The following is a 20,141-nucleotide window of genomic DNA, read 5'->3' on the forward strand; positions in this document are numbered from 1 at the left end:
GTTTACATGTTTTCTTTAATAAAAGCTCTGAGTCTGTTTTTATGTAAAATTTCTAAAGTAATGTGTAAAAAAAACAAAAAACTCCAAGCAATAACTCGGTTAAGAAATTACATATTTATTAAAGACTGAATGTTAACATTAATGGTTTTAGAAAACCGGGTTTAATTAAGTGCAAAGCATTTCAGGTAATAAATGTAGCCGTTTATAAAAAAGACAGAGTGAAGAAACACGTTCCTGCTAATATTATGGTAATGTACCTCCTTCACTGTGAGTACCAAGAATTTTTCTAATGATAAATTACTTACAAAGCAAAACATATATCAAGTCTGTAGCTCTGCAGCAGGTCGCACACAGAAGGAAAGTTTTAGTTTCCGGATGGAATATTAAAGTTTAAACTAATTTCTTCCAGCCAGTAATTTGCTAAAGAGAAAACACAAACAGCAGCTTTGTCATTACACAAAAAAACCCTCTTGATGGGAAACGGTAATCACATTAGTTTGCATTACTCAGGACTCTGGAGAAGCGAAAGTTTGCTTTTCAACATCAGACACACTGCAAATAAAGATCCGGCAACAGAAAAAGAGCGCTTGATATTTGAGAAGGTTCATTTTAGTGGCTTGTGGTTTCTGGAGTCTTGAGAAGCAGGCCATCTTTACAGTAGGTGTCGATTTTCTCTACCTTTTCACATTCCACTGATATTGTAAATTCATTTACACAAATTAGTCCCAGATCAGGCATTACCTCCTACTTTTTTTTTTGCAGTTGTACATGTAACTAAATACATTTCCCCCAGCTTCACCAACGTGTACATTCCTCAGTCAGATTTTTTTTTTTTTTTGCAATCCATGTTGGCTGTTTCGGTTTAATTTCTCCTTGCCTTGCATTTGTCTGTCCATCACCTGATAAGAGCTAAACTTTAATAGGCCTTGTGAAAGCAGATATGCACATTTTCCAAAATTAACTTCGTCTTAACTATGTACAGCTCCGGTGGAAAAGATCACTTATGCTCACACTGGACATGAATGTCTGGTTAATTTGGAACCTTTTAGGATGCATTTGGGTGGTTCTCGGAGGTTGAAGGATTTACAAATTTTATTTGAAAAACAAGAATGTACCTTCAGTTTCTTTAAACCCCAAAGGATTCAAACTATACATAGAGGATGAAATATTAACCCTCCTGCACACTTGTATTTGATCATCTTTATTTTGGAAGGAGTAGAAAACCCCTGGTCCAGGTATATGCAGCTTTCCACTTCAACAAGATAAATATTTTTTTGAATGAAGGTTTTATGACAAGGCTGGACAAAAAAAATCCCTGAATGGTTCTAGTTTTAAAATGAACGAAAAAGAACAGCTCAAATGCGTCACTTAAGGCCAAAACCTATTGTTAAATTCATCTGTGAAGTGAGTGTATGCCAACTTTTCATCCTTTACGCCAACTGGTATGGCAGAAAAACCAGTCCTAAATCAAATAGTGCTTCTAATCCTCTTGCATTGTTTTGTAACATAAGCTAAACAAAACCATTTAATGTAACATTCAAGGTCAGGTTCTTTTCTTATCTGTATAAAATCTCCATTGTTTACAGTTTATCTGCTGAAATAAGTTCAAACAGCAAGAAACGTCCAACATTCCCACAGATAACTACGCTTTCAGCTCTTGTGCTTTGAAACATGCGAAGCGTCCGTCTCTGGGCATTCTTTCATGCATTAATGGAGACAATTTGAGTGGAGTTTCCTCTCGTATTACTGTTCGGCACTCAGAACAGAGGCTTTAATCTTCTACAAGTGGAGTCGGTGTCATTTATTCATGAACCGCAACAGTCCCTGCACACACACGCAGATTAAACAGCAAATAGACACTCTGACAAATCATATTTACACACGACTCAGAGGAATGGAGCGTAGAGTTGTTGTTTTTTTGGAGGGGGTTCTCGATGAGGATGTTGCAGACGAATTATCCTCAGATTTGTTTTTGTACAGGCAGTGGGAAAACTACTTCAAGCATGATGTTAATATAGCTCACCAGGAATGCTTAAGATGGTGAAGTGTTAAAGTTTGTGGAGAGAGAGCAAAACATTTTCTCTCCTGCCCCATATTTTATGGCTGATTATAATAAACCGCTATAGTCACTGCGAGCAAAAGCAACCAACATCGTCTAAACTTTCTTTTTTTCGCGCATTTAGCTTCTTTTGCTGTTTTAGTTAGTGCTTAACCTTAAAAGTGCAATGTTTGTTTCGTTCAGGGAAGAAAGAAAAATTGCCAAAAGAGATTAATTACAAGTTTTTTTCATACACAAACACCCTCACGCTATGAGAAGCTGAAAAAAAAAGTAAACCTAAGCTGAGGTGAATAATTCACCACCAGGACCAATCAGGGCACAGGACCTTAGGATGTGCATGCTGTGTAAAATAGTGTACAAGGAAATGAAGAACTTGAAAGATCCATACTAGTGTAAGCATAGACCAGATGATATTGAACACCAAAGAGATGGATTTGACTTCTGTTTTTGGTCAAACGCCATGACTTAATCTGGAGATGTGGCTGCAGAGGCTCAATGGAAATGAACCCTGAGCTCTCGGGATGGTGTTACAGTACTAGAGTTGGGGGCAGGGAAGTCATAATGATACCTGGTTTTTGTTTTTTTCTGGAGAGAAAGGAATGTTCTGACGATGACTAGGCCTCGGACTCCAGGTCTTCTTGGTTCTCTCTGCTGTTCAAGTCGCCCATCTCGGGTTCCAGAAGAAGAAACTTGCCGTCGTTGGTCAGAGGCATGTTCTTCATCAGCTCGGCCAGAGCTTCTGGATCCTTTAACAGAGACAGACCGATTTACTTCACCTGCTTTGGATTGAGGCTGTGCAAGTGATTCTATGGGGTAAATACATTCACTTACAAAATGTAAGTTTTCACATTTTGTCACGATACAGGCAGACGTCAACACACACACATATATATATATATATATATATATATATATATATTTATTTTTTTTTTTTTTTCGCCTCCTTTACTCTGATATCCATAAATAAAATCCAATGCAACCAGCTCTGACATTGGAAGTTGCCTAGTTAAGAAGTTTCTTAGTGAACAAACAGAATCATGAAGACCAAGGGACACAGGGAGAAAGTATGTGGAGATGTTTATAAACCCGTTAGGTTATAAAACTATATCTCCAACCTTCGAGCATCTCAAATAGCACTTGGTTCCTCAGAAAACAGTATGGTGCAGTAGTGGATGGAAATCTGAGTCTGTAGGTGTCTAACACTAGTAGAGACAAATGTTAACGCACTTTTACATTTATTTTCATGTCACAACTATGCACCGCAAATGAGTTTGGTTCTGAAAATGTTAAAAAGTTCCAGGGAAACTTCCTTTCACTCTAGTTTACGTTCCAGGTGCTCCCTCTAGTGGAGACATTTAGTCTTTATTCAAATCATCATTCACTTCACACTAAATTATTTTTAATGCTGAAAATCTAAACATAATGGAGTCATATCAGTCTTGACACGGATATAAAACTGTCGCCTCCATTTATGCTTTTACATAAAAAAAAATAAAAATAGAATTAATCAAAAGAATCAAGCATGACATCCTGGATTTCGATTTGTCTTCTGTTTCCCATAACAAGGTATTTACCTTCTTTGCTTCTGTAATCTCCTTTGCCAAGTTTATGGTGAAACATATCTGTGAATGAAAGGAAGAGGGCAGAACTAATTACACACTTTCAGCATCGGTGAGCATGCGTCTGAACTCGAGCAGAAAAGCAAAAACACGTATTTTTGTGGGGAGGTGGGGAGCCGAACCTTTTCGCCCTCCGTGTTGCTCTCAAAGACAAAGGCGCTGAACGACGGCTCTCCCTCCTCGTTCCCGTCGCTCCAGTCTCTCCCCTCGACCACAAACCCCATCAGCCTCCCGTTCTCCTGATGGGCTGCGAACTGGCACACCTCTTCTAGCTGGAACTGAGGAAATAAAAGGTATTAACGTGGTGCAGACAGTGTGACGGGAGCCTTTAATTAAAAGCAATGACCCAATTTTTTAGGGCGAGCTTACGCTTATTCTTGTTACTTGAGTTTGTGGGTCAATCAACCTGTGAAGGAGAAAATAAAATGCTTTTAGGACGTTTTTGCCTCTTTTTTCCCCCACTTTCAATTGTAACCATGTTTTTATCTCATTTTTAAGAATGATACAAATACTTTGTAGAGGCATCAAGAGAAAAATAACTTGATAAGTCAAAGTTTTACAAAACCCTGTGTTACAAAAAGAGAGAAAATATTAATGTAGCTTATTTCAAGAAATAGGTTTGCTTGATTTGGCAAACCTATGGTGCTACCTTAATGCTGTTCAGCTGTATAGTTTTTGTCAAAACCAGACAAAAACTACATACCTCTAAGCTTTAATGCTAGAAATGTGATTATTAAGGCAAATGAGTCACATGAGTGATTATAGCTCACCACTCAGGGAAGGATTATATTGGGGGTGGCAAGAAAAGAAAAAAAAGTAAAATCTCATCAGTTTGTACTTTATTTTATGAAATTAAAGAATATTTATATGCCCAGTAAGCAGTGGGTACATCTAGGATCTCCTCCTCCCCGTGTTTCAACATTTTTGCCTGTTTTGCACTCTTAAAAGATTCAGACGATATTCTGCATTTTCAATGGTTTTTAAAATGAACTGCTTAATGAATGCTTTTTAATAATGTATGTCAAACAACAGAGGATAAAGAGTTTATTTCCTCCCTAAAAGAGCATTTCTCCAAAAAAAACACAAAAGAACAAACAGAAATACCTGAGGCTGCTGCTGGTGACCATGAGGTGGGCCTCGGTGGTCCTGAAGATGTTGTGGATGGCGCGGGCCGCCAGTACCTGCCTCATGGCCTCGTAGATCACCTCCTGGTTGTTTCCGCACCGAACGGCCATGGAGCCCAGGAAGCGCACGGCGAACACCTGCTGCAGGAGGGAGTCTGCAGAGGTAAACGGACAATCATTTACAACAGTTTAACACAAACGGTGTCTTAACGGGGCATGTGGAACAAGACTTAAGGTTACCATCGCTCTCTGCTGTACACTCTTCCGTTTCCCCAAAAGGATTCGTCCGCCTGTAACGATGCGAGCACATGCATCAGCGAAACAAAAAAAGCAGTTAACCCCCTGCGTCGCCGGTCATTACGAAGATCTTGGCTTCCTGGAAATGATGTAATCAACTCTGTGAATCCGGTGTTTGGGGAAAATTAGCAGTGCCTTACCCCCCGCCTGCATATGCATAAACGAGCATAATCATGCGACTGCCCTGCCTCACCTCCCCCCGGCTCTGTTCTGGTCCTGGAACTCGGACGCCGGCAGCATGATGTCGAACTGAATGGGCGTCCCGGGAGCGATCAGGTCCTCTGGTTCTGGAGCGGCTTTCTGGGAATCGCTTCCAGCGGGTTGAGCACCTCCCGGCTTGGCTCTGAAGGGACAGGACAAAGAACGACTGAGCTTCAGGAAATGAACTCGCTAAAGGCAAGCTCGCTTTTATTTCTAGGACTTTCACAAAGCTAGCAAGCACATCTTTGTGTTGACTGAAATGTTTGACTAAGCATGTCAAAAAGGTCTTTTGGCCAATACCGACTTTATCCTGTTCAACAGAAAAACGTTTTCTAGGAGAACTATGTCAATTTGCAACAGTTTCGCATTAATAACAACAGGCTGCACTAAGCAGTTCTCTAAATATAGCAGTGTGTTTTAAAGTGTGATGCTGACCTGTCGGGGTTGGGTGCACCTTCTTGTCTCTTCTCAAAGCTGGTGATCGGAGTGACTGCCTGTATGGCGGTTTGGTTCAATCTGATGGCGACGGCCTAAAGAGGAGCAAAGCCTTTTCAATAATTAACATAAATCAGGATTAGGATGGTAGAGAAGATAAATGAGACAAAATGGGCTGTGTTGAGAGGCTGAAGCTGTGAAGCTTTATTAAATTAGTTAATTCTAAAATTATTCTCCATCTGCTGCTTAGCTCGCCATGTTTAAGCCCCTCCAAACTGTCTCATTTCTATTTATTGCTCTCAATCTGAACAATTTGCCACCAATTTGTGCTGGAAATTCAGAAATGTGGGGCTGCTATTACTGATAGTTTCTAAAAGCTGCAACACGGGACCTTACCAAAGTATTTTTTTAGAAACTTTGATAACTTACATATTCTATGTGATGGACTAACACAAAGGAGCACAACTGTAAAGCAGTAAGAAAATTACATGCTGTTATTGAATTAAAAAAAAAAAGAAAAAAAGTGAAGTGTAAAAACTCAGCGCACTGCCAGCAATGCAGCAATGTGTTCTACAAACAGGGATGGTGGGATAATTGCTGCTCTGTTTAACATTTTTAACATTCAAATTGTGCATTTACCTCTGGGTTATCAGTCAGGTAGATCTGCCTGGAGATGTTGTTCACGGTGCAAATCCACTAAGAAACAAACACAGACACAGATTAGACCTCCCTCTGGTTCCACCACGACTTCCCCTAAAATGACTCGACCGATACCGGCTGTCAGAGACCACTCAGATGTGTCCGAGCAAAAACAATGATGAAAACCACACAAACGACGCCTGACAGCGTCTCCATTGTCCCGTGACAGATACTCGTAGCAGCGCATCTCTCTGTGATGAAGATCAAACAAACCGACGTTTAAGCTGCCTCCTCTTTCACTGACCTCCTCGTACTCCTTTTTGCTCTCAGCTTGTAGAATCATCGACCTGCGGGAGGGAAGAGGGGGGAGGGGGGGCGTGAACGATAACGGAGGCAATTAAACCAAGTTTGATCATATTTTTGGCTTGCTTGTAATTGTCAGAAGGGGAAGGGCACGCGTACGTCTTTCCTGAGGGGGAGGTTATCTGAAAGCAGTAACGTCTGTCCTCGCACTCCACCGCCATGACGGAGCTGTTGTCCAGGTCCAGCACCATGCCCCCCGCCACGGCCCCTCGAGGCTGGCACATGAGGTTTCCTCCCTGGGTGAAGAAGAAGAGTCGATCCCAGGCTGTGGTCACCAGGCCTGTTTTACTGGGAAACGGGAAGAACGACGACAGCATGAGTAAGACTAATGTGATAACCTGTGCAAACGGGAGGATCTACAGAATGTAATCAAATCATCCATCCATTTCTTTTATTTACATTTCAGCAGTGGCTTAATACTGACAAATATGACATTTTAACTTTTAACTACCTATTTCTGCCTGGTGAAAACTAGCATTAGCACAAGTTTTCATCAGTGATTCACCCTGTCTGGTTTATATTTGCTCCGCGAACACAACTAATGATGTGTTTTATTATTACAAAGAGCCTTATTGGACATGAATAGAGCGTTAAGCAATAAAGCTTCAGCCATGACAAACAGGAAGTCATTAAGATTCGCCATGCAAGATAGTAACACCTGTTTAGCTTTCTAAAACTACGTTTGAGACACTTTTGATGCAAAAGTCATTTGTCCTGATCATTTAGCTGTCAGCAATTTCCACATGGAAACTGAAATATAAATCACAGTGAGTGCCTGATAAATTTCAGTAATATAAATTATGATTAGCTCAGTGCTAATCTCAGTTCTGATGCACAACTGACACAGGAATGCTTATAACTTGGTGGAAAGAAAATTTTCTGGGGTACAAAAAAAATTCTGAATGCTAAAAGGTTTTTGCCCCATTAAGATTCTTAAATTGAGTTTTTCCACTTTTTTTCATTTTTTCCTGTGGGCCCTGTGTTCTTTCAGTCTTCAGATTTCAAATATTTTATGCTCCTTTAATGCCAACTACTTCTCTCTAGTCTCTCTCAGAAAAACAACTTAAGCTTACACTAGGCCATACCACTCTGGGCTGTTGAGTTAATTCAGCTAGGGTTAGGGTTTTTTACCTTTCATGAAGTTTTTGATTGAACTTGAGTAATTATATTTTTTCTAGGCACATAGTGCCACTTTGTAGCACAATCAAGTAGCTGTTACCTTCAGTTATAAAAATGCTGTAGATCTCAAACACGACTTTGCAATTTGATGCCTCAAATTAGCCTCTGTGTCTTTAAGAAGCGCCAACCCTTTCCGACACTCTGCCTCGTTTACAGACGTTCTTAGGAGCTTTACACTGAGAAGCACTTCATATGAAGAGCAAAGCAGATGCACAGTTCAATCAGGTGTTTGCTAATTGCTGCTGCTGCTAGTCTGGAGGAACTCCAGGCATAGTTTTGATGAGGGAACACATAACAAAAGGTCATTTTTACATAATACTTTCCCCCCCTTGTTGCAGAGAACTGAGTGACTTGAATTACTGAAATGAAATTAACTTTCATTAATACTGTAATTTATTAAATGAGTTGTCATCTACGTGTTTATGAAATCCATTAACCTATGGATTTCTAAACTACAGGTGTGTGATTCACATGAATTAGTCATCTGTGTTCCTTTTTTTTTCCTTCCACGTCCTGTTTGCGAAATAACCGGAAATGCTTAGATAATCTTGGATAAATACCGAGGTGCGTGGCTCCCGGTGGACTCTGTGACTCAAACGCTAAATGCTACGAAACCATTAAACGACAGAGCTCATTTGCCCTCAGTCCCATCAAAGAACCTGAGGTTGCACTTGATGTTCAGTGACTGGTGTTCTGGGAAACCTTTTTCCTTTGGAGTCACAGACATTTGTCAGAGAGCTTTGATGTATATGAGGGAACGACGGGGTTTGACAGCGCTGGCATTTCACTAAATCACAACGCGCGCCACGCTGCGGTTTTATCCCCTCTGGCCATTAAGGAAGATTTCCTTCTCATACATCTGCTCTACAATAAGCTGGCAGAGCACGCTGTCACCATGTTACCTGACCCACCTCGTCTTCTTTGACACTTATTGTTTCTCTCCTTTATGTTTTCTGCATATTAATGGAGAGAGAAAAAAACTTCCCAACAGAATACCATCAGTCACAACTAACCAGGAAACATCCCTGGAGCTCAGATAGGGTCAAAATTATGGTAATCAATCTTACAGGGTATCTGCAGGTTTCAGCAAGACAAATTTCTAAGGCCACCTTGAATTACAATTTTCTTTTTTTTGCACATAACGCACCTACCCTTATATTGGTAGGTTACAGAAATAAGCCTGTGGCAAAAACAAACGTCCTGCCAACTGGAAATAAATTTGCACTTACCCATAATAAACAGCTAGCTAGACGGGGTATATTAGCAGCTAGTTAGTAGTGGTAGCTTCAACCACCTGCAGTCACAGAACGCAATGAGGATGTTTACGTGCAACTCAAACATTTTCCTGACAGAAACTTGCATACGAGATTAAATAATCCTGCCACGAAAAAAATGTTAAGACCTGCGATTAATGTATTTATGAGTAAGACATTTCAAGACGGATGAATTTAGGACCATTTTAGGATGCACATACACCCTGTCTTACTTCCTAATGTTGAGGTAGCCAGCCTTCTGGATAAGAGTGCGATTGACGGTTTCAGTTTCCTTGTCTGGCATATACACGGTGTCTTCCACAGACAGAAGCTCCTTCTGCGCCATGCGCATGGTCTCGGCCTCGACGTCCAGCTGCTTCTGGATACTGGACAGAAAAATGACATTTTTAAAGGGAAAACATCTCAACTTAATTCTAAATCCAAAATATTCACACAGCTGAATTTTTCCACACGGTGTCACATTGCAACTATAAGCTTTCTTGGATTTTTTTTTTTTTTTGGGTGGGGGGACTAAAATAGAAGTGCATCATTGTGAGGAAGTGAGACTGATTTACATGGTTTTCAAAAATGTTTTTCAAATGAAAGTCTGAAAAGTGCGGCAGCCGTTCGCGTACATTCCTCTCTTAAGACTTAATATATACAATAAAAGTTCATGGTTGTGATGTGACGTTAAGTGGAAAGATTCAAGGATTTTTCAAACATTTACAAGATATTAAGAGCCAAAGTTGTGCTTCATCAGTTGCACACATTGACTATTAAAGTTAATTACTTTTGGGCCATGTTGGACACTGAGGAGAGAAAGCTTTCCATCTTCTTTGACACAAGCTCAAGGCCCTTCTTGAAAAAGCTGATCTGTGAGTGAACAGATAACGGAGTCATGGTTAGCCATTACACCACATTTCCTGGGTGGGTCTGCAATTAAAATGTCTTTATATTTATTTTTTCTTCTTGCCAACAAAGCCAATAAGACACAGCTTCTAGCTTCATATTAGTGAATCAGTGCGAAAACCCTTAAATAAATAAATCATTTATTGCTGTAGTTGTGTAACACTATGCTGTAAAAATTGTGAAATCATCGTCGATCACTTTAAGTAGATTACATCTGCTCATTGGGGTGGGAAAAAAAACTTCAACATTAATATTGAAGGTTAAATTCATACTAAATGTTTTAGGTTTATCAGAGGGGCCAGGAACTGACTTCCTGCTTCCCTGGGGTATGAATATCATGTGACACAAAGGTAGATTTATCTTGGGACACTTCCAAGTGGGAAAGACATAAGAACATGCTTTCTCTAGTCTACTCTTCATCCCCAAAACCAAACATGGAGAAGCAGCAATCAGTTTCTATGCGCCACTAATCTGGAACAAACTTCCACAAAACTGCCGAAACACTGACTTCATTAAAATCAGTGCAACAAGCTCACCTGTTTAGAGCTGCCTTTGATTCATAAAAATGTAAAAGTGACGTTTAAATGCTTGCTTCGTAATTGGACACCATTATGTTTTTATGGCGTAAAGCACTTGGCACTCGCCGAAATGTGCGATACAAATAAACCTAGGAACTTAGGAAACGACAACATTTCTGCCTCTTATTGCGAACACATGCACAATCATCGAAATGTGCTGCTGGGACACAGTTCAAAGGTCAGTACCTGCGCCTGGGTGTAGCCCAGCATGGGCTCCAGCATTGCGACTCTCTTGCGGTACTGCAGGGCGTTGAGGGCGCAGTAGTACTGCAGCGAGGCCTGGTGCTGCTTCCTCCTGGTGTAGGCCACCTCCTTCACCATGTCTGTCTTCAGCTGTCCAAACAGAATCGGCCTGAGCATGCAAATGGACCCCTCGCACATGGATAGCTATCGAGATTTGCACTCCCCTGCATATTGTATGCAAACAGCCGTCACGCTCTTAAAAATGCAAATGAGCAAGCTCCCATTTCCTTGTCCACCCAAAACGACATGCTCTCATGTTTAATAGCTGCAGCTTCTGCTCTTCAACGTGAAGTGTTGCAGTTTTAGAGCACATTTAGCTCTGCAGCAGGTCGCTTTTTGTTCACATCACACAGTTTCAAATGGTCATCCAACACTTGCACTGCATTAACAGCAGCGCTACCGCTCTGGAAGGCTTTTTGCAGCTTGTTAAATCGGCACTCCGCGGTTACTCTACCTTTTCGTTCTCCTTCTTCTTGGGCAGTCGGCTGTACTTGACCATAGACGCCTCATGCTCTGATCAGCAGGAAAGAGAGAGAGGGAACATTAGATCGGCAAATAAGGCCTGCAATTTGCTTCTGAAAGCACCAAAAGTTGACGCTTACCATCAGTGGCGATACCGAATATTTCCTTCAGAGTGCTTATCTCTGCAAAGTTTAAAAGTTTAGTTCAATAATCCAAGAGAAATGTGGGAAAACTTTCTTCTTTTCTTTCCCCGTTTTATATTTGGCTACCTGTGAGGTCTTTCTCTCTGAACTGGATCAGGGGGAACACCATGCTGTCAGCCATCTGGTTGGCCAGCTCGGAGTGGAGCGAGTTTAGCTGGAAAAAAGAAAAAAAAATTATTACACATAAAATATAAAAAAAAAAGCTCAGCAGAAGGACAGGAAGCGGGGCCTCAACAGACATCTTGGAGGATTCCCGTTTATTTAAATTTTTTTTCTTTAAGGCTACATTTTCAAGCTAGGAAAGATCATTTTCAATCACAGAGGTCTCACTGCAGAGAAAAGCCTCCACTCTGTGGAGCAGAGGGTTATGTGGAGGATAACAATAAAAAAACCTTCTGTTTACCCTGATAAAGGAAACAGGATCTCACAGATGAGCAAATCCTTCTTTTATTCTCTGCGCTTATCAACAAGCTCCACGCCGACGGCTAACAAGTCTGAAGAATGAAGCTGGTGGATTTGATTTGACTGGATGGGAGCGGATTGGCTGGATTAGATTCAGGACCGAGCCTCGTTTCCTCGCCGTGGACGATGGAGTAGAAGGTCAACACCTCGTGTCTTTGACGACGTGAGTCCTGGGCAGGTTCCTGAACCCCTGCGGCTGACGGGAACAAGTCCATCTGCTCTGCCTGCGCACACACTCCTGATTCAGCTACGCATCCATCCATCGACCCGCCGCTCTGTTCATCCATCCAGCATGACACACATCACATCCACCTCCCCGCTTAGCCACTCGGTTCCGGTCTCACAGGACTGATAGTCTGTCCGTCTTCTTATTAGGCTCTTTTTTCTTTTTTTCTTTCTCGCCCTGCAGGATGCTGAGGGGAGCACAGGTGCAAAATCTCCCGAAATGAGATAAAGAACCCAACTAATAAGTTTGGAGCAGTGTATCATCGCTCGGTGAGAGCACAGATTTACGGAGAATCGCCGCAGAGTGATGCCAAGAAGGACGGGGCCTTACCTCTCCAACGGTTTTTGCAAAGCTCTGTAGTGTAGTTATGACCTCTTCGTCACCTTTCCCGAGGGCAAAATTCTAGACAGAAGGAGAAGCGGTTTGAGTTGTTTGACTCTGAAAACCTAAAGTGTAGGGAAGTTGGGCATCAGTTCCTGTCAGAATACCTCAAAATTAATCTGCAGTTTGTGTCTTTTGAAAACATTTTTCCTGTGCGACTCCATATTAAATCTACAGAATGAACTGCTGTGATTTTTACAGTAGCTATGAGGAAATTCATGGATACTAGACAGCTTTCTGTTTGTTGTTTTTATGTTAGTATAGGGATAATTGAAGCATATTTCACTTCTCATATCACACCCACACTAGATGATAGACTGGTCACGATACTGAGCTTCTGTCTGGAATAGAGAGACGCTGTACACACCGTTTCTACAATATTCTGGACCAGACTTCAGAAAGGGCTTGCAGAGGCAGTAGCCCAGGGCACCAATTTTTGGGGAGGCCCCACAGATTTTTATTCATTTTATTTATTTTAATGAATGCCTGTTTTGCAAATATTGTACTTTAGATAGAAGTCAAAGGCCCATATCAGGTGAGTTGTGTTAATATTTTGGGATTTTTGTGAATATAAACAAGTATTTGAAAATGTTTTTTGTTTTTTGCAAAGGGACGTAACAAAAAAATCTGGCATCTTCAGTTAGTGTCCTTAGTTCATACCTGGTTTATGCAAATGTAATTTGCATTAGTGAAATAACTTTTCTTTTGTGGACCCAGATCCTGATGACAGGGGAGTTCCACGTTCAGCTACCCAATGAGAATTTAGCCTGTAACCTTTAACCTTCACAACAGCAGGGGCATCATCCAAGTTATCACATAACTGATTTCAGTCATGCTGTGTAAACCCCTTCCCCCCCCCAAAAAAACAGATACTCTTATTCAAAACAAAAACACAACAACTCTTAAAGGGCCTTTTTGAAACAAACTGAACCATTCACATATTAAACTTGACAAATTCACATTTATGAAATATTTTCCTCATAAATTATCATAAATCTTTAGAGTTTATTTGAAAAAAAGTTTTCAGTTGTTTGTTGAGAAACAAATAACATTGTTTTTACATCACAGCCGACATTTAAAGTCACTTCAAACTCAAAATACTCATATTTACTTGTCCGTGTCTGAAATTGCAGCTCTTCCCTTTTACAGGGGAGTGTCACAGAAATATAACCCGGTAGAAGCCTGAAGAAGAACATTTTCTATTATCGCCACCTGCTGGTTCCACCCTCACAAAAGTTTCCACGAGACTTGAACGCGCCCGATTGGTCTGAAAGAATTCTGTCTTCTGTGAAGCAGCAGCAGGCTCTGTGGTTACGCGTGTGAACCTCAGTCTTTCACTCGTCCAAACCGAACCACACCCAGCCCGTCTGTGTGAACACCTTGTCTTTTTCAAAAACCTGTGCTGTCAAAGTGCTGTGGCCTGTCCCCAGCTTTAGAAACTTTTAATTAAATCTAGGTTGTTTGTTTCTGTCCAGCTTTGCCTTGGTGGACTAATTAGCGTTACTTGGTGGATGAACTTTTTGATGTTGATGCTTATGGTGTCTGCAAACTTACTTTCTTTTCGTAGTCGAGAAGCTGCTGTGAAAGCTGCTCTGTGGCCAGTCCCATTTCACTCTGCAAAGACAGGAGGTGGACGAGGCGTTGCTTATTATGAAAGGTTAATTACAAGAGATCAGCATGTAGCTTCCCCTTGTGTATCATAAAGGAATTAACAAAACGAAGAGATAAGGGATGGGTCAAAGTTCACTTCATTTTGAACACGGTGTGTGTGCTTTGGTACCTGAGCTCCAAACACCCTCTGCATGGCCTGCAGCAGCTGGTTGGTGTACTCCGTCAGATTCCCTGCATCTTCCTCAAACACACTCAGCAAGGAGCGGGTCTGCGGGACAACACGGAGAACGTCAGAGGGCCAACGGGGAACAGTTCCCTGCATCTCTTTACCACCCGACTCGCAGTGAGGGAGAAGATTAGTTTCAAGACCTGGACTTAAGAAATTTCAGGAAGTACTTTCAAAGGAAATCCAACCAGTTGTTTTTTTTTATAACTCAACATAAATAATATTTATTTTGTAAAAATATACACTAGGGAAACTTGAAATATGCACTATACACTAGGTTAAACTATACAAGAGAAGAAAAAGAATCAGTGGTTTTTTTATACAGTAAATAAAAAATCCAAAAATGATAATTTATGGATGGAAAGCGCAAGCGAACAGCAATTTTCAAGTCTTACTACAGTCCTAACACATTAATGTGCCTTGATCTAATCTAATCCATATGAAAACTGTATATCATCCCCTCAGCATGATGTGACCACCACCGTGTTTTATAATGTGGTCAGTGTAATGTGCACGCTGAAAACACTTAATGATGAAGATGCTAATTAGATGTCCTTTGCTGGTCAGAATTGTACTTAGGAATATCATATAAAGGAGAGGGGGGAGTAGAAATGAATACCAGACTTTTTAGATTTCAGCCATAAAAATGTGGAAAAGGTTGAATGACATTAACAACCTTGCGAGTTTTAAGAGGGGAACAGAGAACGAATTGAGGTTATTTAATTAAGAACTGACAAGCTGAGTTAAGGTGAAAATAAAGACATGAAGAATATTTTACTACAGTCTGTCTATGCAAACTAAGAAAACTCAAGTCGGAGCCACGTCATGGTAGCAAACAGGTGCAGCAAGGAAGCGCAGAGAGGTGCACGCCCATAAGGGTTAGGTCTGTGTACATTTCTCAGCAATTGACTTTTGGCACTCAAAGAAAGATAAGACTTATTATATTAAAAAGAAATTATTAGCAGCATTGTCAGCCTTGGCTGCAGGGAGACATCTTTATGTCTCCTTGCATGAGCTGCACTTAAAGTAGAACCCAGTAGAGATGACAACACTGTTTGAAGCCAGACTGATGCAGCAAACAAGAGAAAACAGCCCGGGGAGCAAGTCGAGGGTCTCCAGAGCTGATTTAACTCTTCTGTTATGCACTGAAATCCTGCAAACGTAGCGATATTAGTCAGTGACACAGCCCTGCTGCAGACTATGATGGAAACCTTTTCCCACACCCTGAGAATCAGGCCAAAACTGGCTCTGCTGCAGGATACAACCGAACTCTACATATCGCAGAGGAAAATAAAAGTAGTATTCACACTGAGCTATATGTCTGAGACAGAAGCCTTAGGATGTACACTATATACATGAAGACAACCCTAAGACGAGAGGTAGCATTGTAAATATAATACACGCCACAAAATGTGTGATATTTACATAGGAGGTTGTGTTTGCGGTAGAGAAGTGTTTTTCCTAATCACGGGGGGGGGGATTACATTCTAATAACAATGTGTCAACTGGACGCTTTCATCATCGACCAGTGGAAACAGCCTACAGTGGGTACTGGATACTAGCTAGGCTAACGTAAAGCTAACCGCTGCGCTCGTAACGCACTAAAAGGGATAACTGTCTTCGCACACGAGAAAAAAAAACACACAGGCGTACCTGAGGACTGTCCTGCAAGGCGTCCTCAAGGAGCAGTTTGTGATGTACGGCAGGCATCTTGTTAGCTGTACCAGGAGACGGGAATGAGGGGCTGGAAATACTAATAATGAGAACTCTATGTCCCAGAAGTCTCAGCGTGACTACGTAAAATTGAGGGGCAGTACTCTGATCACGTCTCACCCACCCACACAAATTCATTGGAAATAAACAAATAAAAACTGCCGCATTCAGTCTTTGAGAGGATAGTTTTTATGATTTTGATGTTATTCTTTGATGCCTCATATTTATTGTGATTTATAGTGTAAGCCTAGCTCAAGCCAAGTGTAAGCTAGCTAAATATGAGCTAGCTAAATTAACAAGGAACAAATGTTAATAGTGCCCCCTTGTGGTACTAACGGGATTTACAGCAGCTTGACAATACTTAATATAGAGAATTTTGTGAAGAACGTTTAAATGTTATTTCCCTCAGTAAAAAAAAAAAATAATAATAATAATAATATATATATATATATATATATATATATATATATATATATATATACACGTTGTGGTGGATGTAGCAATACCAAGTGACTACAACATCAGGAAAAAGGAGCATGAGAAATTGGAGAAATACCAGGGCCTCAGGGAGGAACTGGAAAAGACCTGGAAGGTGAAGACCACAGTGGTGCTTGTGGTCATCGGGGCCCTCGGGGCAGTCACCCCCAAACTGGAGCAGTGGCTCAAACGGATCCCAGGAACAACATCAGACATCTCAGTCCAGAAATGTGCAGTTCTAGGCACAGCCAAGATACTGCGCAGAACCCTCAAGCTCCCAGGCCTCTGGTAGAGGACCCGAGCTCAGAGGATGAAACAGACCACCCGCGGAGGGTGAGAAGGGAATTTTTATATATATATATATATATATATATATATATAGAGGCCTATTACCATATTGTATTTTTTTTATCTGCACTTTTGGGGCGGTGCATGGCTCAGTGGTTGAGCAGGTGTATAATAACAGTTCTCAGCGCAGTTGTCCCCGGTTTCTGTAAGAGAATGGTAATAAATCAAACCAGTTATTGTGGTGGATTGATAAAAATGTGAGAGAGGAACACGTGGAAACTCTGCAGGCAAAGTGTTTAAACACATTTTATCAAAAAATAGATCTAATTACTTATAATACTGACTTTGCAACCACAAACTAAAACAGTAAAACGTTTTAATGTCTCTGTATTAAAAGCCAATGAGTGAATATGTTTTGTGCTGATGGTCAAAAACATTGAGAGCTGGAGCCTGTATGATGTGTGGGTGACCCTCAAAGTCTTTAAAAGATAAAAGCCTCAGTTTCATAAAAATAAAATAAAATTATTTTTTTTTTCTGAATTAAAATTTTAATAACCAACCCTTAAATATTTAATGTCTTATTTTCTAAAGGTAAGAATGTGCTCTGGTCAGATAAGAGCAATATTGAATATTTTGGCATACATACAAAACACTGTGTGGCAGAAAGCTAACAGCACACAGAGTGAAACATGGCGGTGGCAGCATCATGTTGTGGAGAAACTTTTCTTCAGCAGGCACAGATAAATAAAAATATACTTGTCCATGCTTCATCTTGAATCAAGTATGGACCGGACTGACCCAGTCAAAGTCCAGTACAGCAGGTCTCCCTTAGCTTTCAGAATTTCCTCATTCAGAAGCTTGGAAGCTTTAGCTTTACAAATCTTTCCACATGAAGCTATCAAAAAGTTGACCCTTCAGTGCACCTATCTACATCCCACTGATATCTTAATTATTTGATCTGATGCTCTGCAGCAGCTGAACCCAAAATAAACAGTCTTCCTTGTGTTTGTTTATTGGAAAACTTCAAAGACCTACTTTTGGCTTTTGGCTATGAAGTGAGAAAAAGCCCATTAAAGGCTTTTGAAGATCTGAATAATGTTCTAACTGATCAAGGCGGTTCATTGTGCTGCATATGGCCAGTCTAAACAAGCAGGTCAAAACGCTCCCAGGCAGAGCAGAAAAGACTTCCCTTCTTCATCCCAATAGACTTGTGTTGCTTTACTGTCCAAATTAGACAGTGCATTTTGCACTCTCACTATACTAAGTTGTTAAACTTGAAGGCACCACTAAGTCTGCTTTTAATTCTAGAATCTAGATGCTCTTTCTCAGTGCATCCTGCATAGAAGGGAGATCCAGCTGAACAAGGAAAAAAGAAAACATGGGGCATGTTTTGTGGTGAGGATTTTCTTTTTGGCCACACAGAAGCTATAAATCCTTGCGGTGACACTTCTCCCCACAATTTGGTTAAACCAGCCCAGCTGTGAGCTCAGAACTGTATCTGTACACCAATCCAGAACCATTTAGCTCCGGTGTGAAGTCATATATCTCACCCAAACGCTTCGCATCAAGATTTTATCTGCATCGTGAAGGGTTCCCATGGGAAGTTTGTGTGACGCCGACATCCACAGATGCTAGAGAGCTGCTGTCTACATGATCTGTGGGATGGATTTGGAGAAACACAGGTGAATGCAGCACAAAATGTTTCTTCATTTTACACAAATCGACTTACAAACGAGAATCTAGGAACACGATTACTATCAAAAACCAGCTTAGAAGAAAGCCCGCCAATCAGATTCTGTTAGAGGTCCACAAGAGCTACTAGAGGCACAATAAGGGTTCCTTGATGTCTGCTGACACGAAGAGTTCAAACTTAAGTTCACATCACCAGAGAAAGTTCAAGAAACAGAGTATGTTGATCCAACTGAACACACTAATCAGAAAAATAACTATTTTAGATATACATTTTACAGATTTGCTGGGAATGTATTGACTGACAGTGCAAGGATAAAAGAAAGCAAAATATCATCTGGGAACTCAGAACCATTTTCTCTGTGCGAGTCTTGTTTTTGTGTTCCTTAGTTGTGCTGACAGATTGTTGTAATGAAATTTGTGCATCATTAAGATCCCTGCCGTCTCTCATTTCCTTTTTGTTTAGAGTAATCAAGAATATCTTTGTTGTTTCTTTTGAAAGGGAAGGTCTAAACGACTGAAGGACGAGGCTAACTTGTTAGTCTTCACATTAAACATTATTAGAAAATTCAAACCCATTTGACCACAATCAATTAAAAGTAATGCATTTACATCATCTTACAGCTTTCAACATATATTATTATATTGTCACATTCAACTAAAACACTTTGTTTTGTCAGTTTCCAAAATTTGTAGTGTTTTCTAAATGTCAAAAATAATGAGAGTGATAAATTGTTGCAAGTGTACGCTGCACTGGACTTCGACAGGGTCATTGTTCATTTGAAAGATCCTTTTCTGCCCCAGTTTGAACTTTCCTCTGAATATCTCCAGATGTTGCTACAATGTTTCTACACAATGTTCCTTCCTTCCTCGTGACGCCTTTTATACTGTGAACACCACCAGTGTTTTCTGCAGCGTGATGCTTCCACCCCTGTACTTCACAGTCAGGCTTAGTCAGATAACAGAACAAATGTCACAGTGTTTTCCACTGAGTGCATTTGCAAAGTGTAATCTGACTTTTACTGTAGCTTGTGGAGAACTGACTTCTTCTTTTCTGACTGGCCATTCAGCCTGTGTCAGTACAGAACCCAACAGATGCTGTGGATAGATACACATGCTGCTGCTAGCTTCAGTCCGCTTCTTCCAGCCTCTTTTGTCCATAGGCTGAACAAAACCTCTGAACAAAAGAGGTTCAGCCCAAGCGATTGCTTTAGGGCTCTAGCGGAATTTGATTTAGGTCCCTTCTTACTATTAGCAACTTCAAAACAACAGTTTCATTCCAGACCAGGATGAATCTGAATGGATGGGCCACGTTCGATCGGCTGAAAGTCAGTGACGAAGATGTATTTCTGAACAAGTCAAGCTCAAACACAAAGAAATGATTAAATTTGTGTAGAACAAAACAACACAAAACTAGTGGTAGCAGATTATTACTATCAAGGATTATTCTTTGCCTATTTCTCTAATTCTTAAGACAAATTTTAAGCTATTTAAAACTTTATGG

At 40.7% G+C, this 20,141-nt stretch overlaps 2 protein-coding genes across 2 annotated transcripts in view; one reads left to right on the forward strand and one right to left on the reverse strand.

Annotated features, from left to right (window-relative positions):
* The window catches only part of tubgcp6 (tubulin gamma complex component 6), a 44,603-nt gene extending 31,366 nt beyond the window's left edge, over window positions 1–13,237 (forward strand). The window contains exon 26 of the transcript XR_014087832.1: window positions 12,436–13,237. The gene's annotated coding sequence lies outside the window, so the exon portion shown is untranslated. The remainder of the gene's footprint in view (window positions 1–12,435) is intronic.
* On the reverse strand, window positions 96–16,279 carry appl2 (adaptor protein, phosphotyrosine interaction, PH domain and leucine zipper containing 2). Its single transcript, XM_008432788.3, has 21 exons — window positions 16,124–16,279; window positions 14,414–14,512; window positions 14,188–14,247; window positions 12,583–12,654; window positions 11,631–11,718; window positions 11,502–11,543; window positions 11,354–11,412; window positions 10,843–10,989; window positions 9,960–10,042; window positions 9,403–9,555; window positions 6,837–7,025; window positions 6,679–6,721; window positions 6,375–6,431; window positions 5,736–5,830; window positions 5,293–5,442; window positions 5,043–5,092; window positions 4,783–4,957; window positions 4,048–4,084; window positions 3,801–3,956; window positions 3,634–3,681; window positions 96–2,805 (listed from the first exon to the last, which is right to left on the reverse strand). The coding sequence occupies exons 1-21, from the start codon at window positions 16,178–16,180 to the stop codon at window positions 2,674–2,676; spliced, it is 1,992 nt and encodes a 663-aa protein (XP_008431010.3). The 5' UTR covers window positions 16,181–16,279; the 3' UTR covers window positions 96–2,673.
* Window positions 16,280–20,141: the final 3,862 nt, after the last annotated feature.

The sequence above is a fragment of the Poecilia reticulata genome, chromosome 6 (assembly GCF_904066995.2).
Source record: "Poecilia reticulata chromosome 6, P_reticulata-male-v2, whole genome shotgun sequence".
In the NCBI taxonomy this organism is placed as follows: Eukaryota; Metazoa; Chordata; class Actinopteri; order Cyprinodontiformes; family Poeciliidae; genus Poecilia; species Poecilia reticulata.

Excerpts from the sequence above, each read along its gene's own strand:
- appl2 (XM_008432788.3), bottom strand. The coding sequence starts at position 16,180 with ATGCCTGCCGTACATCACAAACTGCTCCTTGAGGACGCCTTGCAGGAC. Across the intron at positions 11,544-11,630 it reads CAGAGAGAAAGACCTCACAG|AGATAAGCACTCTGAAGGAA; the intron begins GTAGCCAAATAT and ends TAAACTTTGCAG. Across the intron at positions 6,432-6,678 it reads GCAAAAAGGAGTACGAGGAG|TGGATTTGCACCGTGAACAA; the intron begins GTCAGTGAAAGA and ends TTTGTTTCTTAG.